This window comes from Numenius arquata, chromosome 1, assembly GCF_964106895.1.
Source record: "Numenius arquata chromosome 1, bNumArq3.hap1.1, whole genome shotgun sequence".
NCBI classification, from domain to species: Eukaryota; Metazoa; Chordata; class Aves; order Charadriiformes; family Scolopacidae; genus Numenius; species Numenius arquata.
The window spans coordinates 85,171,899-85,199,598 of record NC_133576.1 but is presented as its reverse complement, the minus strand read 5'-3'; the positions used below and the strand labels follow the sequence as shown (position 1 = coordinate 85,199,598).

General features: G+C 37.7%; 1 protein-coding gene and 1 non-coding gene across 2 annotated transcripts in view; one reads left to right on the top strand and one right to left on the bottom strand.

The window, feature by feature from the left end:
- The window catches only part of GPC6 (glypican 6), a 771,666-nt gene that overhangs the window by 545,055 nt on the left and 198,911 nt on the right, over nt 1–27,700 (top strand). The window contains exon 4 of the mRNA XM_074168620.1: nt 20,248–20,413. Coding sequence (XP_074024721.1) covers nt 20,248–20,413 — 166 coding nt within the window. The remainder of the gene's footprint in view (nt 1–20,247; nt 20,414–27,700) is intronic.
- On the bottom strand, nt 5,965–6,150 carry LOC141473651 (U2 spliceosomal RNA). Its single transcript, XR_012463592.1, has one exon. It is a non-coding gene; the product is annotated as a U2 spliceosomal RNA (small nuclear RNA).

Here is a 27,700-nt window from a genome sequence, read left to right as displayed (position 1 = left end):
AAATTTTCTGAAGCAATTCATTTTTTAGTAAATCTGTAAAGAGATGTGAGGAGCAGGAAGCCTTTTGTATTTGCAGGAGCACAAAGTATAAGCTAGAAAATACAATCTAGGCAAAATGAAAATGTATTGCAGGTGCTGATTGCCGACTTGCAGAAGATCAGAAGGTTCTTTGCACATGAAAAAAAAAATAAAATAAGGGTAGATATCAACAGTAAGGCCCAAAAACTTATAAACAATATTGCAGCATTTTAATCATGTTCAGTTTGTTTTCTTTGTATGTTGTTTTTTCTAACACAATTTTAGGTTTAAGATCAAAATGCAGTATTTACTTTCAAGGAATATGGAAGGCTTAAAATAAAAGGAAACTGTTTTTCATCAAAGGCTCAGATAAGTTAAACATGTACTGGAAGACGTTTTTGGGCAATGATTGTTACACCTGTTACACCTTTTAAAATTGAAGATCATGTCTTGTATTTGTGAATTCTGCTGAATATGATTAATCCCGGAAAGCAGCCATTGAAGTCTTTGGAGAGGGGAATTTAAAAAAAAAAAAAAAAGGCTTCTATTTTAAAGCCAAGGTTATAGTGAATGTTAATTCAGGGTGTCACGAAAGTGTGACTGTGACAAGATTTAGTGACGATGTAAGGGCAAATTAATGCAAGATCAGTGGCCTGACTATTGATTCTTATCATGGGATCCTGCTGAAATGAAGTCATCATTTAATTACACTTTTACTTACACTATAAATGGTTCCCAGAATAGACTGCACTCAATTTTGATGTCTGCAGATGCATCTTCATTTTTCTTTTGTGTTAATAAGTGAGTAGGGAATGGCAATCAACACTTAAGAAATTCTTCATTTATTATACTTCACATGCTGTCATTTTCCCCACAAAAAGCAAACAAGCAAATGTTTTCATTCTTCCATTCAAGACAGTCTGTGTTCTCAAATAATTCCGAGTACAGGAAACATGTTTTGAAACCTCTGAAGATATTCAGATCAAAATCTGTCTAAATTTTGTTCAAACAAATCAATGTCCGAATGGTTTTCCTGCTCTTCTTGAGTGGTTTAAAAGACTTTTTTTCACTGTCTCTAGAAGTATATTCTAAAGTTGCTACTTTTACTAAAGCAAGTAATTTAACTGGGACCAACTAAGAAATTTATTGGAACTTAAGATACGATAGCAAGGGCTTTGCTATAGAAATCTATTAGGAAAGCTCAAGCATCTATAAAATTATATCAACATTCACTGAACAATCAAAATTATATTGTTTCCCTATTGTATCATTGATTCTCTTGATTCTGAATCAGTTCTTTTTGGCAAATTTGTGACTAATAAGAAGTTATCATTAAATCAGGTTTAATTTGTCTTGTCGAGTATGCCCCCCATTTTCTCAAATTACAGGGGTTTGAAGACTCAAAAATTAAGAAAGTGGAACTGGTTGTCATTATAATTTTATTGTCTGAAAAATTATATGTAAAAATGGGCAGAATTCACATTTTAAATGTGAGATTATGTTTGTCATTTTAGAACATGGAAGCATCTAATTCTGTGCTTGTATAATACATAGTACAGTGCAAACAGTCTTTCTCAGGACAAGAATCTTAAATAAAAAATAATTGTATTGAGGGAAAAGTCACAACTCAATGGAACTCAAGTTCCATAAAAAGTTGGCGAGAGATTTAAATTCCAATTAAACAAATAAAGGGAGTAAAATTAACTTTTTTTTTTGGACTGGAGTAATAAGTAAAACCAATCTCCAGGGGTCAATTTGATCCTTATTGTATTCCACCATATTTGTAACAGCTTCTTTTTTTGTCTTGTATACTGTAGTTTTACATTATTTTTAAATAGAAAAATAAACCATATAATTCACAGAACATAAAAGTTAATAAGTGTAATGCGTGAAACAAACACAACCTTCTGCAAGACAATGTGCCGTACTCTTAGTGAGACAGCCAAGTGTTATTTAGTCAATGGTGTGGACTTTTCTCCTGCAAATGTTATTCTCATTTGAAAACTTCCTAAGAGACAGACATAAAAAGTTAGCATATTAAATGAGTAAGTAATGTAATAGCTTCCTGTAATAATCATCTCTAGTTGTTGCTTACTAATCAGACATTCAAAAAATAAACAAATAAAAAAAATGCAGCCCATAAGGGGTTTGCTTGCTAGTTCAGTATCATGATTAACCAGGAAATGATAATATGGCAAGATCATTATGTTAAAAAACAGAAGATTATAGAAAGTTCTTTTCTCTCTTATGCACCTATGTTCATAAGTAATAGTGTTACAATTTTCACATCTGTTTTCAACTACTACAGAGGGAATATATGCATATAAATTGGAAAAATATAAAGGGTTTTGTTAATGCTTTTCCTGTGAATGAAGAACCCAGCTATAGTGAAGTTATTTCTCGTTCAAGTTATCTGTCAGTGCCCTTGACAGTTGTAGGGTTTGAGAGAGAGAAAGAGAGAGAAAGAGGCTCTTTTCTGTGCTTCAAGAAATCAGCCTTGGCTCAATGTGCTTCTCTTTGTCAAATCCTTTTTTATTATTTATTTATTTATTTAACTTTTCCTCATCATAATAGGTGCCCAGCAGTTCTTTTCGTCCAATCTCTAGCAGCAGCAGCGTCACTGATGTCACCATTTTGTGTTCACCCAGCCAGTCAGAAGTGTGGTGGATCGAAAGGGAAATGGGAATATGGGTTGTAAAGGGCTGATTATAGCAGGAACCTGCTTCCAGGGGTCATTTTGTACAAGGAAAGATTTCTGCAGCATTATTTTGTACTTTGCAATTCCAATGTTATTTGCCAAAGCTGCCTTTGGGATTTGTACATGCAGTTGTAGCCAATCATCAGAAGAACAGCAGGATCAATTCTGGTGTTTTGGCACATAGTGACGGGCAGGTCTGGGCCCTAATCTTGTTACTATAATCTGGCCTTGCTATATTAAGAAAAAAATCACACTTCCATTTTCTATTCTCTTTGAAAGCCCAAATGTTCTCCTGTACAAGGACAAAAGTAAAAAAGTTTTAGTGAAATGTGTTTCTGAGGTTGGAGCATAGTCAACAACCCACTGACCAAGACAGCAAAAAGTAATGCAGGAAAAGTGAAGGCAAATATACATAGTGTTTGGTGTCAACATTAAAACAACTCCCAGCTTTTTCATTTGTGTGTTTCATAATAATTTCCTGATTGTTCTAACTAATATCTGAGACACATATACCAAGTAGATGCAATGAGGGAAAGTTTTCCTATGGCCTAAGAGGAGACCTTGTCACTCTCTACAACTGCCTGAAAGGAGGTTGTAGTGAGGTGGGGAATCAGTCTCTTCTTCCAAGTGACAAGCGATAGGATGAGAGGAAATGGCCTCAAGTTGCACCAGGGGAGGTTTAGATTGGAATTTAGGAAAAATTCTTCACCAAAAGGGTTATCAAACTTTGTAACAGGCTGCCCAGGGAACTGGTTAAGTCACCATCCCTGGAGGTATGTAGAAGACATGTAGATGTGGTGCTGAGGGACATGGTTTTGAGTTCAGTTTGGCAGTTAGGTTAACAGTTGGTTTCAATGATCTCAAGGGTCTTTTCCATGAGTCTCTGATTCTATGACTAGAAACCAATCTTGCGCTTGCTAGACTAAGTCAGAAAGGAAGTTTAGCCTTTCAACTGATAGGAACAACTCCTTACCTATGCTCTTTATTCTGGAAGGCTTGCTAGCATGTAAAAACTTCACTTTAGAAGTTTGTTTTATAAGCTCTAAAAACTGTTGAAGTTCATGTCACTTTTCCTTTAGCCTGTTTCTTTTTTGATGTCACTCATTTAAGGTACATCGAGATGATAGAACAGTGCCCATCAAACAAAACTTTTGACAAATCTCAGTTTATTTTATCTGATTATTAGTCTGTGGGCTGTTCATGTTATAGGTTTATGGGACTGTGGATTGAGGTGCAGAGTGGTGGTGTCAAAATTAGGTGTAAAATAAGCAATGACCATGATTTTCCTCTGTGAATTGGAAAATTGCCTTTTGATGAGAGAGGAGCAAACTGGAGGTATCCAGTTGAAACTGACCTCAATAATTAATTTTGAGGCCATCCATTGAATGGCATTTTACTGACTTGGTAGATCAGCAGGTAATTACAGTTTGCTTCTTGACCCAGAGGTACTCATGCTGCAGAATCCAGTTACTGTTGGCTTTAGTTGGCTGTTACATTTAGGGTATCTTATGTAAGGATTTTGAAAATCAAGTAAACATAAGCAAATTTACTCTTTCTCCTGCTCTGGAAGCAATCTGTTAAATCCAGGCAGTGGATGGGATGTCCAGGAGACCTTGCACAGCTTTGAATCTCACTGCACTTGCCCATGTAAATAAAAACTTGAACCTTGGTAGTTATTGGTGCAGTATCTATTCCGTTCACTCTGCTGCTGTTTAAGAAAGAGAACCAACTATCTTCTACCTTCTAATTTTTCATAAGAAATGTTTCAGCAGCCATATAAGACAAAGATCTGTAAGAACTAGTATCCTACTTACGACATTTATTTCTAAAAGTATTGTCGGAAACAATGTACTCTTTGTTGAATGGACAGGCACAGTGGAATTGTACTTTTTTTGTGATGGTTTGTGATACCTGAACCAAAGTTGTCAGGTTCAGAATCTGTTCCACCTTGAGATACACAGGACACTATCAAGTTTATGGCATTTCTCATGTCCACTGTAAAATTTGGCCTCTCTGTCAAAGGTTTACAATTGTACAAACAATTTACAATAGTACAAACTTCACAGTGATATCCTCATTGTCTTCTTCACAGAAGGTGAATAATATGACTGTACTGATGAGGAAATATCTCCCAACTTGTGAAATATCTTTGTGTTTTGGACATGACTGAGACTTCCTTACTTTTAAAAGGTTTGGAAAGAGGTTGTGGTAGTGTATCTGACAGTTCATCCATATCGGAGATGGTAATGATGAGACATCTTTCAGCGGGCAGTATAAATGGATATCTGGCATTGAGAGTGCCTTTATGGTTTGAGTGTGTTTATCCTTGTGGTTCTGGAAACCAAGACCACTAGGTGGATTATATTGCTGTATATAAATTGTATTCCAGCATGTTTTATAAATCAGGTGGCTTAATCAGATAGAGATAAATGGCAATGAAATAGCTTGAATACAACTTTACTACCAGGTAGCCATTATACAGTGCTGTATTTTACTTTTACTGGATTTTCCAACTTAGCTGGCAGTAAATTCAGTCATTAGCTAGACCCATTTGGAGACCTGGGTCACATTGTCATTCAGTCCAATCTGTGTGGTCTTTTCAGGTTCCGCATGAATGGGGGTTCTGCCGTATAGCCATCTAGCAAGGGCATCTTGTTTAACAAGCCATAGAACATCTTTCACTTTGTTAAAGGAGAACTTGGCATGCTGGTGGAGAAGTACAAATATCCTTCCTCTGCTCTGGTTGCAGGTGTATTCAGGACCAGTTCGGTCCACAGCACAATTAAATCTGTTCTGACTTATTTTGGAAAGTCTGTGAAAGTCTGTTGGGAAGAATGACACGAACAGGACAAGGGTGCTCACAGTTACAAGCCTTCTCCATATACACTGTGTCTCTGACCCAAGATTTCAGGAGTCCTCCATGAGGAGCACAGCTGCAGTGACTGCCATCAGCCCCATGGAGTACACAGGCTCCCACCCACCCAGTGGGGTGGGTTGCATCGTGGCCGTTCATTGCACCACCAGAAGATCTGTGGAAGCACCACTGATCCAGAATCCACCTAAACAAAGGCCAAAGCACACAGGGTGGTTTTATGTAGATTTTCAAGACCCTGCTGGATGCAGTCCTGAGTAATGTGCTCTAGGCAATCCTGCTTTAGCAGGGGAGTTGGACTAGATGATCTCTAGAGGTCCCTTCCAACTCTGACAATTCTGTGGTTCCGTGATAGCACATCCTCACACGCAGTCAGAATGTGGCCATGGTACCTGGAAGCACTGCAGTTTCAGGTTGATGCATGGAGTGGATGGAGGAAGTGGTTGCTCCTTCCCATGCCCTCCAAATCCATTTAATATAAAATCTTCAAGCTGAGGATGTATCAGATATTAAAGTGATAAGAAAAGATGATGCACTTGATCTTAGCTAGCGGCTGGGAAATGTGCACCTGGGACAGGGGCTTCAGCATGTACTACAGAGCACTTCCATCCCACTGAGGATGATGTAGGATCAGTGGTTTCAAGGGCTGTTGACAGATCTAAACTGTAAAACGTAAATGAGTGATTTCTGCACTTGAGAAAGTGAGAACTGTAAATCAAGGCAATTACAGTAGTTTGTAGTGATCATTGAAATTGTTGGGTTTTAAATTACTATGGCAAAATGTCTAAGCAAAACAAAATAATCTTAGCCTATATTTTTTCCCAGTTTAATATATTTTTAATTTTCACATGTATAGAACTGCTGCCTTTTAGGTCCTAGTCAGTCCAATGAATGCATTTTCTTGCTCAGTTTTGGATAAAGAAAAGTAATTTAAACAATAGCTTACCTTCTGAAAATTTATGAGGAACAAAATATTAAAAGGAATATTTTCATATGCTTGTAGACTCTACTTCGTTCTTGTACATCAACCTAAAATTCACAATAGATTAAATGAAGATTTAATAGTAAATTTCCCATTTAGTCTATCTCTAAAGAAAAATAAAAAGCAAATCTGACTATCAGATATATTTTTATAGTGTAGGTTTTTGTCAGCTTCCTGCAAGTGTGAACAAATAACAAGTTTAAACTCAATAAATTTTCTTTCATGGAGTACTTGCTTATTTCAAACCAATGCTACAATGTCCTTACTTTCCACCAGAATATTTTCCAAAAATCATAGCACCTAAGTTATAATTTTATAACACTAGGTATAATAGAGGCATTTTGCTGCTGCAGTTCACCCTTCTGTTAGCTGTCAGGGAACAAGACAATGCACCTAATTTTACTATACATGTACATGATTTAAGTTTTTGTATGTTTATGTCGACATGACTGTGAAGGAAGAAAAAAGTTGGATATTTTACACAGGACTGGTTTGTTTTAATACAACCCAATAAAACATTCTCAGGGAAATTTTACACTTGAATTCACAGAATCACAGAATCACAGAATCACCTAGGTTGGAAGGGACCTTTTAAGATCATCTAGTCCAACCAATGGAAAAAAAAAAAAAAAAAAAAACAAAACACAAAAAAAACCAAAAAACACACAACACCCACAAACAAACCGCACACACCACCACACCACCCAACACTAATTCATATTCCCAAGCACCATGTCAACTCCTCTCTTGAATACCTCCAGGGATGGTGCCTCAACCACCTCCCTGGGCAGCCCATTCCAATGCCTGACAACCCTTTCAGTAAAGAAATATTTCCTAATATCTAACCTGAACTTCCCCTGGCATAACTTGAGGCCATTGCCTCTTGTCCTATCATCTGTAACTTGGGAGAAGAGACCGACCCCCGCCTCTCTACAGCCTCCTTTCAGGTAGTTGTAGAGAGCGATAAGGTCTCCCCTCAGTCTCCTCTTCCCCAGACTGAACAACCCCAGCTCCCTCAGCCTCTCCTCATAAGACTTGTGCTCCAGACCCCTCACCAGCTTCGTTGCCCTTCTCTGGACCTGCTCCAGCACCTCAATGTCTTTCCTGTGGTAGGGGGCCCAAAGCTGGATGCAGTACTCGAGGTGGGGTCTCACCAGTGCCGAGTACAGGGGGACGATCACCTCTTGGGTCCTACTCACTACACTGTTCTTGATACAGGCCAGGATGCTGGCCTGTATCAAGGTTTCGTATCAAGGCATTCGTATCGTATGCTTATCCAGTGCTAGTACTTTGGACCATGTTTTCCTTTAGCACACAACTTGGAGAAAAAAACACTGAGAAGAATTCCTGGTTTTACTGTAGAGACATTAGTTCCCCTAACTATCCTCAATTTAATCACCTTCCTATGTTTCTCTTATAGTGACTTGGAAGTAGGACACGCAGACACTAGTGAGGAGTCGTCTGTTGTTATCTTTTCTGTCTATAGGGAAGGAATTATCAGAATGTGATTTAAAAGAAAATAAAAGAAAACAAATAATGCTTAAATTATGGCATGAAGATACAAATTCACTTTCTGCTATGCAGTTCCAAAAACTGCAAGTGCAATACTCAGCAGAACCGCGGGCACACATCCCATAAACAGGTCATTCCAGACCATAGTAATCATCCCAAGGTGCACTTGAGCATCTGTTAAATATTTTATATATGGTATTTATATTTATAAGTAGCTTTGTGAAAATCTAACAAGAGCATCTAAAAGACCATAAAAGAGGAAATGTTAACATGGAGGTATAAGGTAATCTCACATGATTTGGGCCCACATAATGCAGTGGGCATTTATGGATCCTATAAATAGATGGTGAGCTATTTATAAAGCATGCCTCTGCTTCTGTGCTACCCTTAATATATTACCAAGCATTGTGTATTGTATTGAGGAGCCTGTGGTTAATTATTAGAACCTAGCAATGTATCTGACTAGACCCTTGCTGGGATACCTTAAGGATCTGACACCCTTCTTACTTTAGAAGGCAGGAAAATAGTTTAAGACGTTCCTTTTTGATCTCTTTACTTACACATGATCCACACAGACTTTGTTTTACTGTCCTGTCTATTGTGCTCCACTTTGTGCTTCATTCACATCATGAAATGAAACAGGAGCACAAGCAAAGCATTATATTCTGCTGTGTTCCAGATAACCCACATCTTGTTTTCTACTGGGCTGGAGGGTCTTCAGCAAATACTCAGTCTTGAAAGCAGGCTTTGCATTCCTTGCTGAAGTAATGACTATAATTTTGTACCCATCTTGTCGCAACAAAGTGTGACAGCTTATTGTTAACAATCAGATTTTCAAAACCCTTTTCAAAACCCAGCACTCTTTATTATTTGGCCTTTTGAATTTCTTGGAGAAGGACCAAGAATATGAGAACTTGAAAAATCATGTTTTGTTTTTATGGAGATTCCTTTGCTTTTTTTTTCCAAATACCCCACGGCAGTTTACTCTTTGACCCTTTTGAAAAATGTTCAATTTAGAATATGATTAAGCTTATCAAGTAGACAAAGCTATCAACCTTGGAGTTTCCTGCTTTGCTATCCCTACAATTTTATTTCTCTCTAATAGAATACTCTCCTTTAAATCCTAGTCCACCCTGTCCCTACCTTTTAGTTGCTGCCCATATACAGCCCAGACAATTCATCAGTCATGCGGGGAGATACATGTAAGGAATCTGCATATCCTCACTTACTGTGTCTAGGAGACTGCCATTGTCAAAAAATTCAGATAATGATCATCTTACCATAGAATTTAAAGTGTCTTTTGCATCATGACACCATCCATGTTTCTTAGAGCAGGAAGGAGCTGGAACATTTTGGGTCAATCTGTTGTCACTTGTCACCTCAAATTATTGCATAACTTATCATTGACCAAGACTGCCAATATTATGTATGCGTTTCTTTCTTTCTCATCAGGGTTAGCATGTTCTTGCTGACATTGCACAGCTAAGACATCCCACAGCCCTCCGCACCACTCTGAGCTTCATGCCCTTTTTAAGTCAGTAAAACAATTCACAGGTCAGTGAGCACCAAACAAGACTTACTTGTGAGTACTTGTGAGTACCTACGAGTGATCAGAACAATTTTGCTGCTTTCTCTCTGTATTTGAGAGAACTGATTTTCTTCTCAGGTGCTTTTCTGTTTTGCACTATGAATCACAGATAGGTAGTCAGCAAGACTGCTCTCAGGTAAGCATACTCAAGCCTCTTGGGTGTGTAAGTAGGACTGACTTTGACCATTTTTCACATAATTTTCTTATCCAGACACTGCTGCAAAACATGTCTAACTGCTCAATTTGATCATAATCTTCGGCTGTGGCAGCCCTTCTCTTTTTCTATCTCAACCCTTTCTCAGTTTTCCCTCCTGCTTATCTGGGGGTTTGATTTCCAGATTATCAAGGACCTCCCCTTCTATTTCTGACATGTATCTGGGCAATACTAAACCTACTTCTCTGCAACATTTTTTTTCCTCCTAGTGAGCACAAAGATGCTTTTTCTTGATTATGCAGAGCCTATTTTGGCATTTTTTTCCTCACCATTCTTTCTTAACGCCTCTTTCAACTTGACTCTTTCTGACTGTTTTGCAAGGCAACTGCACGTCATTGCTCAGTAACATCCTCCTGCTTTTCTAGTTGGAAAAAACAGTGGATTCAACTTGCTTAACTTTAAACATACATACACATGAAGATATTTGCACATGGATTAGTCATTAGAGCACCATGAGAGAGAGTAATAACCATCTATTTTAGATGCCTGTTTTTAGGTTGAAATGAATCTATTTTCTAAAGGAGCATAGGTCAGATTTTGATATCTGTGTCTAGTTCAGCACATCATACTAAGGACTTCTTCTAAGATGCTGGACTTTATGGATTTTCTTTTTGCTCCCCAAATTATTCGAAGTAGTTAGTTTCAGGTGTTTTCTGACTCTGTTGCTTACAGTCATGTCCTATTCTATTTTAAGCCCTGGAAAATTTATTACGTGCTTTCCTCTTAAATCAAGGCCCTCTTATGTGGAGGCCACAGACGTTTCTACACAAGGCTGGAAGAAATGAGCACACTCCCTTTTAAGTGAGATGCACTGGGGCTTTTTCTCTGGGAAGAAAGCAGAGGAACTACTTTTTATTAAGAGAATGTCTTAAGGTTTATGTTCCACAAGAGATGATGGGATTTGAAAAACCTAACAGCTGTGAGATTCCTTCCTTATTTCTCTGTAGCAGAAAACTTCTCATCTCCTGGGAGTGGAATGAAGAAATTATTTCAAAGATCTTTCACCTTAGCTTTGCCTTTGAAATGCTGGGAAAATAGCTGATGGAATCCATACCTCAAATTCTATTTAATGTGGGCTTACTCTAATAACAGATGAGAAAAATAAAAATTTTTTTCAGAAAATTTGCAGGGCAGATTTTTTGGCGCAATAATATCTCATGGAATATAACTCCCCATATCCTGGAGTACTTTCTCAACTTGCACTGTTTTCGGTCTAAGAATTTATCTTTTTCATTATATTTATAATCAAACAGCATTTTTCCAACCCAGTTTATTTGAAATTGTTTATGCCTCTGACAGGTAAAATGGGATTTAAGAAGAACATTTTAATATTTATGTCTGAGCATTCAAACGTTTTATTTTGTAAAAACTTAAATTGTAAAAAAAAAAAAAAATTGCTTTAAAGCATCACTCAGAAGTGATTCAAGAGATTAAAAAAATAGCTTGACACAACATATCCTTGTGACTGCAGCTTTTCAAGTGGTTTTCTAAATTTGGATTTTCTGTATTCAGATAATATGATAAGTAATTTTCCTAGTTTCCTAAAAATAGAAGAAGCTATTCTTTTCCTCTGTAAATAGAGATTCAGTCTCACCCATGTAAACATCTGAACATTTGGTTCTTGTGATTTTTTGCCCTTGACTTCTGTGGGGAAATTGTGAAATTCCACAATTCATCTCTCCAACAATGATTTATTATTTGATGTACGTTTGATTTGATGTAATAACTGAGAGACTTGCAGTCCATATTTTCCTATAGCCAGTTTCAGAATTACATGTTATGATAACTTAGTCAAATCACAGATGAGAGAACAATACTTATGAGCAGTGGTGAAAAATTCTGGTGCATAACTTTTGGAGTTTATCCATCTAAATACCTTTAAAAATACCTTTAAAATTGCTTGTGATGTTTCATTTTTTCATCTGTGAAATGGAGGAGCAATATTTGTCCACCTTCCAAAACCATACACATACCGAAACACAGCTATAGACAAAGTGAGATAAAAAAGTAAGTATGAAAAATGTCTCAAATTCTAGTAGGTGTTAGAAAGAAATACAGTTGCCATATTTCTCATGATTTCAAAATCATAGGTAATGGAAAAGGACATCTCGGTTAGACAAGAACAATGGCTAAATGTTCCTATTCTTTTAGAAAAAATAAGGTAGTTCCTCTGAGTTGCAGTGGGGTAAGTGCTTAATGCGGCACAGTTTGTATCAGATCGTAAATGTACAATATCTTTTTTTACTTTATAAAACTTTTATAAGGTTCAACTATATTGCCCTAAAATTACTTCTAATAATTTAATGAGCATATTGAACCATAAATTGAATATTCTTTAGAAAAATATTTTATTGGATATGAAAATATTAAAATTAAATTTAACATGTTTAGTCTCATCATATTCTAGAGGTATACTATCCTAGAATTGTGGGAATCTTGCAGCTGTTTAACTGGTTGTAGAGTTTTACTTTTTGTTTTGGTATAATTCAAGCACTAAGTCAAAGAAACCAGTACAAAGGTCTTCTACCTTTCATTCATCTGGGATGCTATGAATAGTTAAAAAGATAGCTATTTTTATCTTTAGGAGGTTAGTATTAGACTAGATTTTTGGTTGATATAAGCAAATATTCTCCAATTGATCTTCTACAACATAAATTCCCAATTGAGTATGGCTGAAATACTTTTCCATTTTTATATCATATTGTGCTATAAAAGCAATGACCTGAGATCTTAGCATCTAAGAGCCTGGCTGAAACAATGAGAAGTACTTCAATAAAGCATTCAAATATCTTATGACTATTTCTATATAATTCTAATTAGATACATGCAGATATTTTCAGCTGAAATCTGCTGAAAAGAACTTGCTTGATACCTAGATTATTAAATCAAATCAGCAGTAACACAGTGCTCATGAAAATAGCCAAGCTGTGGAAAAGGAGAAAAAATAATCACTTGGATCCAACAGTGAGCAAATCTTGTTTGAAGAAAATAAAAAGCAAAAGGAAGAAAAACATCATTGCCAATTCAACTTTACCTGCTTTCCCCAATATTAAAAGCAAACAACAACAGCAACAATCGATAGGGAGTAACTGTAACACATTGAGAAGATAGCGTCAAAGATATATGATGAAAAGTAGTGAGCAACTGAACTGAAGTTCAGTCTTTGTACTGAAGTTAATTAAAGATGAAAGGAAAGAAAAAAGGACCTGTACCTCTTAGGAAGGGTGATCCAAGAGTTTGTGGCAATCCATTGTACCCTATAAAGTGTACTTCATAACACATCTCAGTTCGATCCCAGTTACTTCACTGTTACAATGGGTTTACACGCATTTCATGAGTTCAGAAACACTTTTTTTTTTTTTTGTGATTAGGAAAAGTTTCCTCAGTTCTAGCAGATTGAATGCAATAATCAACAATTCTTCATTAAAAGTATTTCTTCTCCCTTCTCTTCTGAAATCACAAGCATGAACTTCTAATCTTTATGTTCCATTTGATTTTAAATATAATTTTGGATAGAAATACTAGAATTTTACTGTGGAGTTTTTTGGACAGAAAGTGCTAGAATTGGACTATGGAGTTGGCCACAGATATAGTAACTTCTTGGTGGAAGGATGTGGAGGGACTGCTATTCTTAATGGATTTTGCACGTCTCTTGGAGTTGACTGAGACATGCCAATGTATTCAAGATCAAACTCTGACCTGGCCACATACATAAGCATTTTATTATTACTGCCCTAGTCATATTTGCAACTCTTGAGATTATTAGCCTATTAACAAAATTATGCTTGGGAAACTAATTTTTCCATTATTAAGTTGTAGATGGATTACACAGAGATCCAAAAAGTGACTTAAGGATGTCAGACAGTACATCTTGCCTGTGCAGGACACACATCATCAGCTTACTGAGTGGGGAGCTGGATGATTGAACCAATGTCACTGATGTAGATTTAGGATACTGCACATCTTTGAGGTAGCAGCAATTTAAGATTTATTAACACATGATTTTTGACAATACTTAATCATCAGCCAATTATCAAAGTGATTTAATAAAATTTAATATAATCAACACAACAACTTAGTTAAAGATTCGAAAATAGAAAGGTTCACACAAGACTTACAACAGTTTCCTAAATCAAATCACACACACAAGTACACACAAACAAATATAGGGGTTAGCCTATGAAATTACAATTTTTCTCTTTTCGCAAAAAGTATTAAATTATTGTTACCAAACGATCTTTGAAACCTTGAGAAATCCAACAGTAGTGAATTACTCACTCTTTTACAAGGAAGTAAAATTATCCACTTCTCATCCAGCAGCCTGGTTGTTAATACATTTGTAAAGCTTGTGAGAAATAAAATGCAGTCTCCTTCTCCTGCCCAGACTATGGGTTGCTCTAGTGTAGAGGCATTTTGAAAGAGTATCTACTTCCTGGGCCAGTTGGCTAGAAATCGACTGATTCCTCCTGGAAGTTTCCCCCCAAGGTCTCCATGTTAAGGAGTGACTCTGTGTGATTCCAAATGGGATCAGTCCCTTTGGGTGCATAGGGAATGTAGGAAAGATTTGTGATACTTGTTGTGGTTTCTGAGGTGGCACTCAGTTTTGATTCATTTTGCTCAGATTTGACAGATTTTATTATATGCCAAGAGATGACAGGATCAGACTATCTGGCTTTATGCTGTGAGTTTAGGTATATTCAATGGCGCTTTGGAGGAACACCTACTCTATACCAGATCATAGCATATACCATACCATAACAGCATATACCAGCCACTTCAGTAAGAAATCTCCTATAAATATGAGAAACTGCACATCAGTGCACTTGATCCCTCTAAAGGTGACCAGTTGTTTAATCAGTTTGTCTGATTTTTTGTATCAGAAAAAAAGATTTATGTTTGTGTACCTGACAAAGCCAAGGCTTGTGATTATAAAAACAGGTCAAATACATAACAAAGCAGTCTTGCAAATGCAGTGTTATAAGAGAGCACAATTTCATGGCTTTTACCCAAAGAAGTTCTCTCCTCAATTATTTATATTTGCAAGTCCTCCATTGCAAAATCTGTCTTCTAGATGAAATAATATTCCTCCTAGAATTTCTGAAGGGGGAAAACAAGTGTTCAGTAATGAAGCCCTTAAGAATCTTGCTTTTCAGTTTTTTTGCATGTATGCAAAAGCATACATTTAGACAAAGCTGAAGCTGTCAGAAAATGTTACAAAATGCAGTAATGTAACATGTCCTGCAGCTACTAGGCTCAATCAAAGCTCAGAAAGGCACTCTTCTGATGTGCTGCATTCCATGTAGGCTTATACGAAAATGAATGTCCTAGTCAGTCGGGGAGACAGCATGAAATAATTCGTCTATACTTGTCTATAGCAGTTCTCTCAGTTATGTCATTCAGTGTGATCTGATTGATTTATAATATATGATTTACATAAGCACTAGTTATTTCTAAACTTTGAAGTCTATGCAAATTTCTCTGCTGTGATTAGCATAGAATCAATTGCAATGTATTTTAAAAGACAAAGAAGAAAAATACCCAAGCCGTATCCATCCACAAGTGTTAGTTACAGTTGAAACTCCTGAGCTAAGGTACAGCTTTCCTCAGCAAATGCAGGTTTTGAATACTTCTGAATGAAATGAATATCTGCCTTTTGACTGTTCTGCAGAAAAGTATTGTGTGAGACACTCCAAATATTTTTTTTTTTGAAGATGGGAATGAGAAATTGGCTTTGAAAATACATTTAATAGAATTTGCCAGCAGCATGAAGTAGCAAGCCAATTATAAGTGATTGAAAATCAACTTTCTCTGATATTCTCCAGATTTCACGTTCATACATTTCTGAAATACCCACACTCTAAGCTGAATATTTTTTATGTTTGTATTTTTTAAAATATTTCAGAATGTTAAAGCAAATTTTGATTATTTTTTGCATGAAAGATATTTCAGCTGATGTTGAGAGAGGAAAAAGGCCTGACTGCATTCTCTGAAAATAAAGGTACAGAAAAAACAGCTGCACCTGAGAACTGAAACCTGGCTGCTCACTGAAGGCTGGATTCACAAAGGCACTTGACTGCTGTCACACAGCATTTAACTTCTAGCCTTCAAAGTACCCGAGTTACTTCAATGTTTCCCTGTGCCACAAATGGGAAGGGTTGGTCACCTAAAGGTACATCAGTACTGCCAAGTGACAGGGGAATATGGAGCAAGCTTGAGGGTGGGACTCATCTTGTGCTCAGGTCACTGCTTAATTGTTAGCCCTCCTCCTGGATCTGTTTTGGACCTCTCCATCTCTTTCTCTCTATGCAGTGCCTGTGCAGTTTGGAGGACAGAGACTGCCTCCAGAAAGCTGCACGAAGATACCTGTCTTGTTTTGGTCCCCTCCCTTCTTTCCAATGCTGACCCAAGTGTAGTCTATCAAACATAATTTCACTTCATAGAATCATAGAATCATAGAATTGTCTAGGTTGGAAGGGACCTTTCAGATCATCTAGTCCCACCATCAACCCAACACTGACAAAAACCATCACTAAACCATATCTCTATGCACTATGTCTACCCGTCTTTTAAATACCGCCAAGGATGGTAACTCAAGCACTTCTCTAGGCAGCCTGTTCCAATGCTTAATAACCCTTTCAGTGTAAATTTTTTTCCTAATATCCAATCTAAACCTCCCCTGGTGCTGCTTAAGGCCATTTCCTGTTGTCCTGTCCCCTGTTACTTGGGAGAAGAGACCGACCCCCAGCTCTCTACAACCTCCTTTCATGTAGTCGTAGAGAGCTATAAGGTCTCCCCTCAGCCTCCTTTTCTCCAGGGTAAAGAATCTCAGTTCCCTCAGCCACTCTTCATAAGGCTTGTTCTCCAGACCCCTCACCAGCTTCCTTGCCCTTCTCTGGACATGCTTCAAAACATGCAACATTATATTTAGCTTCCTTTTACTCTCATTGCCTGCGGTGCTGCCTCCTGTAATTCCAAACACTTTGAGCTGAAAAATAACCACACAATTTAATTATTATGTTTTTTAGTCACTCAGGCACCAGGTGGGACCCAGAGGAGATGTAATGCCAAGTACTATGTAGTAGTATAGGATGTAGCCAGATTGGAGCAGAAGGTGACAACAGTAAGCAGTGTGGATGTAAGCCAGTCCCTGCCACTTGGCTTCAGAGTGTGCTCATATTTTATTTCACCAGCATAACATCTTCTGAAACAGAGGTCTGCAACATCCAGCTTGATCAGCAAGGAACTGCTTGTGTTGGTCTTTGTCAGAGGCTGACATAGATATGGCAGAGGCTGATACAGATATGTCAGTGGTTTCCATAGAAGCTTTCTCCATGTGCCTTCTGCTTGGAGTCACAGCACAGCCTTTTATCTTAAAAACTGTGTTACTTCCCTGTAAACAAAAGCAGGGAACCTTCCTTTCTTGTAAAATGCCACCATTTTTGTACAGGGGATATTAAAACATTCAGACAAGATACAAGACACCTGTGTCCTCTTCCTTTTTTTTGAGCAGTAAGAATTTATCCTTACTGCTTCACTGTGGACTGTGTCTGGGAGTCCCCTGGCTAAAGCTGTTCTGTAAGGCAACAAGAATTCAAGATTCACTGGGCCAGTGTAAATAAATATTCTAACTGACATTTAGGGTCATATCCTAGCAGACTGGACATGATCTGGACATCTGGCAGAGAAAGACATGATAGTTACCTCCTAAACTAAACTTCTGAGAAAGTAAGGCTCACATAAATATTTATGATATTTGATTGATATAAAAATAATATAAAGACAGGGACTGTCTTTTCTCCTCTAGCTATGCTTTTCCGGAAGAAAATTGCCAGGAAGTTTTTTTAAAAGGTCAAGATCCTATAGGTACATGTGCTGTCAGCACAAGTACCAAAGAGGACTTGGGAAGGCAAGGATGGGAGAACATGTGGATTCCAGCTGAACTTATGGGGTCAAGTAGGTGTTGACAACTTTGCATTGACAATACTTCTGGGCCTGGGAAGAAGCGTAATTTTAAGCATGAAAGGACATTTGCTGGTAAAATTCTTGGTGCTCACAGATCGAAATATCTCTGGCTTTAAGCAACAATTTCAAAGTAATTTTGAAGGTTCCATTGTTGACCATAAGTATATATATTGCTAATGTTCTGCTTTTGGTGCTAATGTTTTTGTAAAAATGGACCTGTTCTTGGTTTGGAGTTAGGAAGATAAAAAAGCAACTCTAAAAAGTAGTTCTGAGCAGTGAAGTCCAGCTTTCCTTGGATTTGTACCTTGTATTTGAATTTTCAGTTGTTTAATAAGGTGAAAATACTGCCTAGAGCTTTTTTAACCCATGGGTCACTTGTAGCATCATTCCTCCATGTGAATTCTTTGATATCTGTGAGGCACTGACCTTGTGCTTCAGCTTTTTCCTCAATAAAGACAGTTACAGAGCTCCTCTCCTTTTCTTCTCCCAACTGCCTGTTTTCAAAAACCTTACAGTATCTTGATGTACTGAGACCTGAAGTCTTCAGTCAAATTTGATTGAAATTGACTGATAGGTTCAAAAGTTATTGGAAAAGGACAAATAAAAATGCCTTTGCACACACCATCAGTGTTGTGTGAGTAAAGTGCATTTCCCTAGGAAACCAAGGCAAAAATCACCTCTAAGCATACTCAGAAGCACCTGCTATAACCCTTAACAGAGCCATTTTCATGTAAAAATGTCCAGTGTAAAGAGTATGTTCTGCATAGTTCTCTAGATACCAGTGATTTAACATCAAAAAGGGAGAAAGAAATTCCAGAGAAAAAGATCTGCCATTTTAGTACAATCCTGACAATACAAACTGAGTCAGTTTAGCACATACTATTATAGTGCAATCAGATTCACGCTTGCAACAGAAGTCACCATGAAATAATAGAAAAGGAGTTTAATTTGTTCAAATCCATATTACAAATGTTGCATTTATTCATAAACCAGCAGAATGACTGAAAGGAGTGTCATTGCTTTGCACTCTCCTGTCCAGGAATTTTGAAATTGCTGAGGAACCTGTAGCCCTTTGTCATTGCTTTAGATTGTCACTCCAGCAGAAGAAACTTATGCTCCACTGCACCATGACAAGGTGCTCTTGCAAGGAGTATCTAACATGCACTTTTAATCCAAGATAGATTTTCTGACCTGAAAATGTGCATTGTAATAGTACATACCATTTTTAAAATCTGAGATGAAACAATTAAATAACAAAATGAGAGGGTCAGGGAAATAATATTCACCCATGGAACTTCACATGGTTATCAAATGTGACCAATTCGTGCAGTTTATATTTAGATATGGAGGATTCAGTGGATGTTCTTCAGAACATGATTTATCCTACTCTTCAATATGGGAGATAAAGAACATGAACCAAAAAGGACCTTTTTCTCTTGCCTGAACATGGCAGGCACATTGCTGAATAGATGCCCAGCATTTTGGTGGCTAAGATGATGTGAAGGATCATTAGAAATAATGGAAAAGCCTTATGCAAAAACCTTTCCCTAACCTCCATGCTCCCTCTCCAGGAAACCCACACCGTTCTAGTGCAAACTGTAACATACATCACTGAAAGTTTATATCTACACTCTAATTCCTTCTGTCAACCATGCCCAGTGTTAATGACTTTGACTGGAAATCCTAAACTCATTAGGTGTCTCTTAATTGACCCTGGTGGCTGTTTTAAGTTCACCTTGTGCAGCCGTGTTGTGCCATACCGGTGTGTAAGTTGAAACGCATTAGACTGTTTTCTAGAATGCTTTTTTTTACTCAACACATTGAAAGCATAAAAAACCCCCAACCCTGTCTGATCTCTTTATAAAATTGTCTGAGAAGACAGAAGGGTATTTTTGCCTTAAAACAGAATTATATCTCTTTGTCATGGTGCAGTGCTGAATAATTTTATAGAAATCATCAAGATTATCCTGGATTTACTGTGCTTTAATAGAGAGGAGAATCTGATCCAGTGATGGTGTGACTAGCAGTTCTGGCTTGAGTAGGAAGAGAATGGTTTATCTTCAAATTCAGTCAGTTACTGATCCAGCTGATTGCCTGGATGTTTTTCCTTCACTTTTCAGTAGATTTCGTGTGGGAGGGCTGGGGAAGCAAGCACTGCCATCCATAGGGGAGTGTTGATTTTTGCATTCCTGCGAATCGCTGCTGGCTGTGCTAAATGAAGATAATTGGCAGGAATCGATTAGTCTCATAGGAGGGTGTTATTAAGGGCTGAGCTCTTTTCACAAATTGCCCCTTTTGCACTTATTGCTTGAGAGGCATAATCTTAGTGATCCCAAAAGTCACAGAACAGGAGATTGATTTCCTCCTTTTTCTTTTTCTTTCCCCCCCTTAAACTCTGCAGGTCAGTCCCACCCCAGGGTGCATCCGGGCGTTAATGAAGATGTTGTACTGCCCTTACTGCAGAGGACTTCCCACTGTGAAACCTTGCAACAACTATTGCCTCAATGTAATGAAGGGCTGCCTAGCAAATCAGGCTGATTTGGATACTGAGTGGAATCTGTTCATAGGTAAGAAGAGTTTAAATATTAGTGGAAGGAAATGCTGGTAATAACAAACATCTGTAGAGTTTCGTGAGGTTAGAAGACACTGTTGGTCAATATTCGCAATGAAACAACTGCAGATACACTTAATTTTCTAATTGACCTTCCTGGCTTGCAGTAAGAAATCGACTCTTCCCACACTGAGCCAGTCACATGTCATATTTCAGAAGAAATGGTGTGATGTTACGGCTTCTGAGTTGAATTATTACATGGTATGTGAAATGTTGAGAAAGCTTTGGTTGAGAATTTGATAACAAGCTTAACATGGTAGAAATAGTATGCATTACAACTGAAAACTAGGCTCTTGCAAGCTAAGATAATATTGTATAACATCCAGTCAACATAAATCACAACAGCTGCTGTTCTTAATTCTGGTAGTATATAGGCAAAAAACCTTAACATTTACATACATGAGAAATTATTAATTCCTTGTTCCTGATTAAAATAATGTTAATGTCTTCCTTTCAGTGTGCTGAATAGAAAGTACCAAGCATGCAATCAAAATGTTAGAATGGAGCACAGAATACATATTTCAGGAAAACTGTTATTAAAGTTTTATTCACATAATTCTTCACTCAAGTAAACTAAGAAAAAACAAGAAATCTCCTTTAAACAGCCATTCAGATATACTGTAGAAAAAAAAAAAAAAAAAGAAAACCCAAACTCCCAGAAGAGTAACATTTAACAAGAAATAAGAGCTTCAAGTTGCTTTGATGATACAAAGGATAGGATAAGGAATATAGGAATATGATAAGGCTAATGATAATATACAAAGAACAGAAACAGCTAGTTACACCAGTCATTAATGAGCATCATAGCCTAGACTGGATTTCAGGAAGATAAAAGCAGCTGGAAAACGTGGGATAAAGCTCTCTGTATTGCAACCAAATAAAAAGGAAATGTTATTTTCTACTTTTGGAGAGACAAAATATAAGCAATCTCATTTTGCTTCATTTCAAACCTCACTGACCAATGTGACTTTGAAGACTTGACTCTGACTCATTCACAGATTTTCACTTTACTCAGCACAGAGGTGGTGCAAGATGAATAGGGAGAAGGAAACAGGATGAAAAATGAATCAGAGTATGAAGAGTGAAAAACAGCATTGAGTGTGCTATTAAAATAGCATAAGCCAAAAATGCGAACAGCAATAATAAACAAATGATGCAAATAAACATGCCTTCTCAGTCCCTTGTACTGCTTAAAGGAGCTGATGTTGGAAGCAGCGCTGTATGGAGGGGTACCCATGGTGTGAAAGAGGTCAGTTCATCATCAGAAAGCTAAGTAGGAACGCGTGGGCAAACAATGCCAACCTGCTGAAGATGTTGCATAAGCTACTTTCCTTTTGTCATTAAAGAGTAAACAAGAGCTGAATTGTCACTAATTCTGATCAAAGAAAATAATGTAGCTTTTAGGAAAAAAAAAAAAACACTTTAAATAAAATAAACACGGAGTTTTTATTAAGGCAAACACCTGTTCAAATCAAAAGCTGGAAGGTAAGTCTTCGGGTTTTAAGAGAAGGTGGTTTAAATTCAGTGAGAGTGCTTGGCAGGATGAGGTATGTGTTGGAAAGTGTGGAAATGAGTACAGATTCAGACTTTCAGAGTCTTTGATGCAAAGCCCTTGTCTTCATCAATGCCTTTCAGAGTTTGATTGTTCCTTCTCTCAGAAAAGAAAAACTGCATGAACGCTTGTACATTTTGTTAAACAGTGCTAATTTATTAAGTACTATGTAATACACTGCGTGCTTCCTTAAAGGAAAGTAGGCTGCTATGCAATTATCCCTTCAGGTCAGTGACGACAAGGCAGTATAAAGTACAAACACATCAAGACATATTTTCTCTTTCTTCTACCTATACAACTCTCCATGTACAACTTGATAGGGGAAGGAATAGAGGAGATACAGAGATTTTCCTGTGTTTGCAAAAGGTATTCTGTTTTATCCCATTTTTGAGGTCTCCGACAGCTGTGCTGAAGATGAGGGTCCTTAGTCCTTCCTCTATGAAAGATTGAAATGCGGCAAGTTGTCCCTGTCTCTGACAGCTGTCAGAGGCTTTCCAATAACACACGCAATTCCCTTAGTACTAAACACAACAAAACTTCCACTCGCTGAATTAAAACGAACGGCAGCACTTTACAGCACCGCTGAGCTATGAAAGATTGGAAATTATGCATGAACAGTTTTTATCCCTGTTCCGATACTAGGAACCATGCACTAGGAAAAAAAAAAAAAGATAATTTTGTGCACTAACAGTCTCTGCGTAGGCAGGAGTCCCAAATGTGAGTGCATATTCATACGCAGCAAGATAATTTTGCTTAGCTCATAATCTGTGTATTGCAAGGTCGTCTTTGTAAAAGTTGGTACTAGGAGAAAAGTCTCAGATGTGCTTGTCAGTGACTAAGCAAATACTGTAGTTTGGACTGCATGTGCTGGTGTTGTTCTGTAGTTGCTGTAATTATCCAGCAACACCCAAGATCTACAAGTGAGGATGAGCAGAAGGAAGTAAACGGGCTCCCTGACAACAGGATGTGTTACATGTTCCACCTAGTTTATAAATATAAAAGTCAGGACTGAAATCACATTTATATAGCACTAATAAATCTTGCATCTACTTTCAAAGCCAGAGAGAGTGGGACAGCTTCCCCTAAACATCTGGTGCTTTCCAAGATTTTATAGACTGTGAAAATTGGTAAGAGGTGAAACAGCTGCAGCAGCATGACACATGGTTTATTATATTTTTCCTGTTTGTGTCACCTTAAGGTCTGTGTCCTTTTTGTGTAATGTTTCATTATAAGCTTTTTGTATTTTGTTGCCTTCATTATTGCACAATAAAAGTTAAATGTATCATCTCATTCTAGCAGAATCCCTCTGAAACTCAGAATTATGCCTGAGAAAGGAAGACAGTCTAATAATTACATTATAATTATAAAATTATAATCAATAAATGCTCCTCCCAGGTATCTGTATAAAAGACTTAAGACGTATTTAAAAGTAAACCAGCCACACTGGCTTTGAAAATGTGTATTTTGACAAAGCTTGCTTCCAATGTTTTGCCTGTTAGTTACCCCTCATAATCTCCTTTGCACCAGTCTCAAGCAAAGTTAGCAAATGCAAGATAAAAAGAATGAGTAGAGGAACTGTACTGCTGAGGAAGGAGATTGCCTTAGGAGAGGAGCTGACTGATTCTGTGGAATGGGGAAAAGGGAATTTTCTCTGTCTCATGGCACAACAGAGATAGTAAAAATTATGCTTCTCTCCATGGAGCTATACCAATTAACAGCGATAAGGATCAGGGATCCCACGTTCATTCTGTCATGGAAACACAGAAGAGATGGAGAAAACTATTCCCACTTGCAAAGATTCAAACCCCATCTATCTTAGGGAATTACTTTCAATTTTAGCAGTACTGTTACTCCTCTTTCTCTAGCTACCCTATATTTCAGTCCTTGTTTCTATCTTGAGATTTTTTGACTTTCCCTAACATTAACTTTCTCTACAATTGATCATTTAATTCCCTTGAACTGCTGTTTTTCTCAAGCAGGAATGTCAGTCAAGGAATGAACTCCCCTTAATGGGCACCACACTTCTCCTTGGTGCCTTCATTCAGCTTCAGAATCAACACCCACAAAAAGGTGATTTCCCTGTAAGCACATGCATCTCGTTCTGAGATTCAGGATGGCAAAGTGGCTATAACCTTCTTTTTTTTTTTTTTATTTTTTTTGGGGGGGGGGGGGGGGGGCGGGTTCAGGATATCTCTCATGATTAGCAGTGGGGTTAACTTTCTTCTGTCTTGAGACAAAAACATAGATGATACTAAATCTGAATGTCAAGCCAGATTGTGAGCCAAATATGATACTCCTTACTCAAATAATTCAGAACAACAGAAGACTGAAAATCCAAGTAGTTGCTTTAATCACAGCAATGACTGCACCTGGGCTTTTTTTTTGTGGACATCTAAAGTAAATCACAACCACTTTGTTGCTGTATTTAGTGACAAACTGTACACTAGTGTAGTGCCTGTGTAGTAGTGTAGTCCATGGATTGCTTTGCTGCAATCCATGGAGGTTTGCCACTGCATTGCTATTTATAGCAGCAGAAATTACAAGTAATTTTTTTTTCCCTAGGAATTATTCAGTGGTAAATCAGACACACCTGGACCTTACTCCCATGTTTTAATAGGTGGGAGACTGCAGAAAACACTTCAGAAGTCGTGCAGTAACAGAGATGTGTGAATGATCATGATTCTGATGGCTCAGAATTGCATCCCTGTCTGTGAAAAGGAGCCAAGGGGCTCCTGCACTGGTTCATGTCCACAGCCGTCCTTCTGCTCAGGCTAGAGAGCAAGTGGCTTTGCTAGCAGTCTATTCAATATTTGACCAGCTCTGCAGTGTAGCAACGCAGATCAGCTGGTGGTGTGTTCACACTGCAGTATTCAAGGCCAGCAAAGCTGGCATCCTGGCTCAGAGTGCCAGAGCCACCTCTTCCTGCCAGTGCCCTATCAGACTTCAGCCACAGGAGAAAATCATATCTGCATGGTTTCAGCAAAGGCTTCTCCTGCCAGTCTTGAAGTTATTTCACTTACTGTCAGTGCAGCAGCTCTGAATGACTAATAAACTTTCTTGTTATTGTGCTTTAAGAATCCGTCTTTCTTCTTCCCATCCGTATGACTCAGACACTTATCTTAGAAGACCTCTTCTTCAGGTAGAGCATACCATGCAGTCTCACTTATAGCGACTCAATCATTTTAGGTAAAAATCCCCATAAAAACCTTAACTACTTACTCCTAATGAAAGCTTTAGAGTAATGAAAATATGCAATCAGGTTTATTTACTGCTTACAAAAGCCTTCAGGACTCTGTTTTCTGCAAGCACAAGGATAAACATTTTTCTTCAAATGCTTCAAGAGGCCACCTAGATTTATCTTTTTTTACTGGTTTATTGCAAGAATAACTGTGCTCTTCAAGACTCACTTTCGTTCATGGAAAAATCAGCCTACAGTTGTAATAGTAATCCTTTACAATTTTCTTGTTCCTGTGTGTACAGCTACTGTAAATAAACACAGCCTTAGCTGTGTAGGCAGCTACAGCTTAGATTCATGAAAATAGGGAACCTCTGAAGTGTATTGAGATAACATTTAAAATAGATTGGGTTTTTTGCCCCTTCTTTCTCTGATGTACAGCATCTGCCACTTCTATTTACCCTTACACACTACAGACCAAAGGCTGGCAATCTGTTGTAACTCTCAGCAGACAAAAGTCTTGCTTGTGCTTCATCATGGTAAGTAAGAGCTAAAAACAGGGATTTTAACAACGTTGGTTACCTGGCACTTGAATGTCTTCTCTCTGACACCCTCCTCCTTAATCATTATATAAAAATATGCTGTGATATTTATTATGTTAAGTCAGCCTCTCTTAAGGACTCTGGGAGAAAAAATAAGTGATATTATTCCCTCCACGCAGAGACACTGCAGAAGGTTCCTGCAGTCCTGGAGTGCCATTACTTCAAGTTCAGAATTTCTGGTAGAAATTCACGAGTTTTGGATTGAAGGGAATAGAATAGGTACTTGAATGCAAACACTAAAATTTCATAATGTACACCTGGTACTCATAAGAAAACTGATAGCATTCTTAGTTAAGGCAGCTTAAAAATCAAAACCTATATATAAAGCCTTATTTTCAGTTAGTGACAGCTTAGTAAATGTTTAATTGTCCTAAATTAATTTATTAATTAATTAATCTTTAATTAATCCTAAGGCTAAAATAATTTTTTGCTTTCTTCTTGAAAGAAATGCATCATGACATCTCCAGTGAAACTATCTTTACAACCCATCAGAATGAGAATATGGAAAATTATCTTAATGCTTTTCATCTTTTCTACTCATTTCTTAGAGCAACTTTAGTGTATCCAGAGTTTGGAGAAGTAATATTTTCTTTAAGTCTCTTGTCTGTACAGACTGTAGTAGCTATTATTATACACCAATCTCAATTCCCTTACTTGAAGTGGTAGGGTTTGGTAGATGGCTCGAAGGGCTGTGGAGTTCAATTCTGATTATATATGAAAAAATGTAATCTATAGTTTAGAATTATTTTTGCCCACTGTAGCTTATGTTTCACAAAAGCGAGCGAAAATGGGTACTCTGTTGTGTAATACAACTGCAAATTCAGTTTCTCAGAAGTTAAGATCAACCAGATTTGTGGATGTAAATCCAAAGTTCTTTATGCAAAAAAAACTTTAGCATGCTTCAGGCCCACAAGTCTCCACAATGCATAGGTAGTCTACTCAAAGAAATTTGCGGTGCTGTTTAAAAACAGACTTATCATAAAGCAATTATGGCAGTTCAGGATAAAAATATGTAGTTACACAAATAGTGAACCCAACTTGATAATACCTAACTAAAAGTTTACAGTGTTATAATACTTAAATTCTCTAATAAACAGTAGCCTCCATGGTCCCATATTTTCCCCTTGTTTTCCAGAAATAGTAGAATCATTGCCTACAACCTACATATGATATGAAGAACTGATGGCTAATGCTTACTCAAAGTATGTAGGAGCACCCCTGAAACAAAGGGAACATCATTCATTGAGCAAAATAACACATAGAAGACGGGAACTGTATTTGCTCATTCCCTACTGTTTCTCTTCCCTCAGAAGTATAAACGATACACAACCTGGGCTTGTAATTCCTCAGATGGCAATGAATTCAGTCTGAGAGAAGCTTTCTGAAGTTGTTGGATTGCCAGGAGTGTGTAAATAGCACCAGCACTTGCCTGCTGCTTAAACTCTACTTACCCTGCTAAATCTCTGTGCCTCCCCCTGGGGCAATACAGTTTCTTGCAAGCAGCTCACAGCATCCATTGCCCTGTATATTCTCTTTAGGATGTGCCCCTGAAGAAGGAGGTTCCTTTCTGTGGGACTACGGGGATCTTCTGCTCCAGTTACTGGCTCAAGAGGGCTGGGACTCATCTGGCCTGATCTTGCTGTTCGCTGACACGAACGCAGCTCATTACGAGGAGGATGCGTCCTGGAAGGATGCTAATGGCTTCTCTCAGGGTGACTCTTGAAAACTGCAGCTCCTGAAGAGGGGCTGTGGATTTCTGAAGATGCAGATGCTTCATTAAATGATAGCAGCCAACTTCTTGGGCTCCTGAGCTTTGACGTGACTTGTGGAAATGAAGTATTGCGATTAACTATGCTGGTTTTGTTAAGCATAGAAAAATAGTAATACATGTGAAACACATCACCCATCATCATG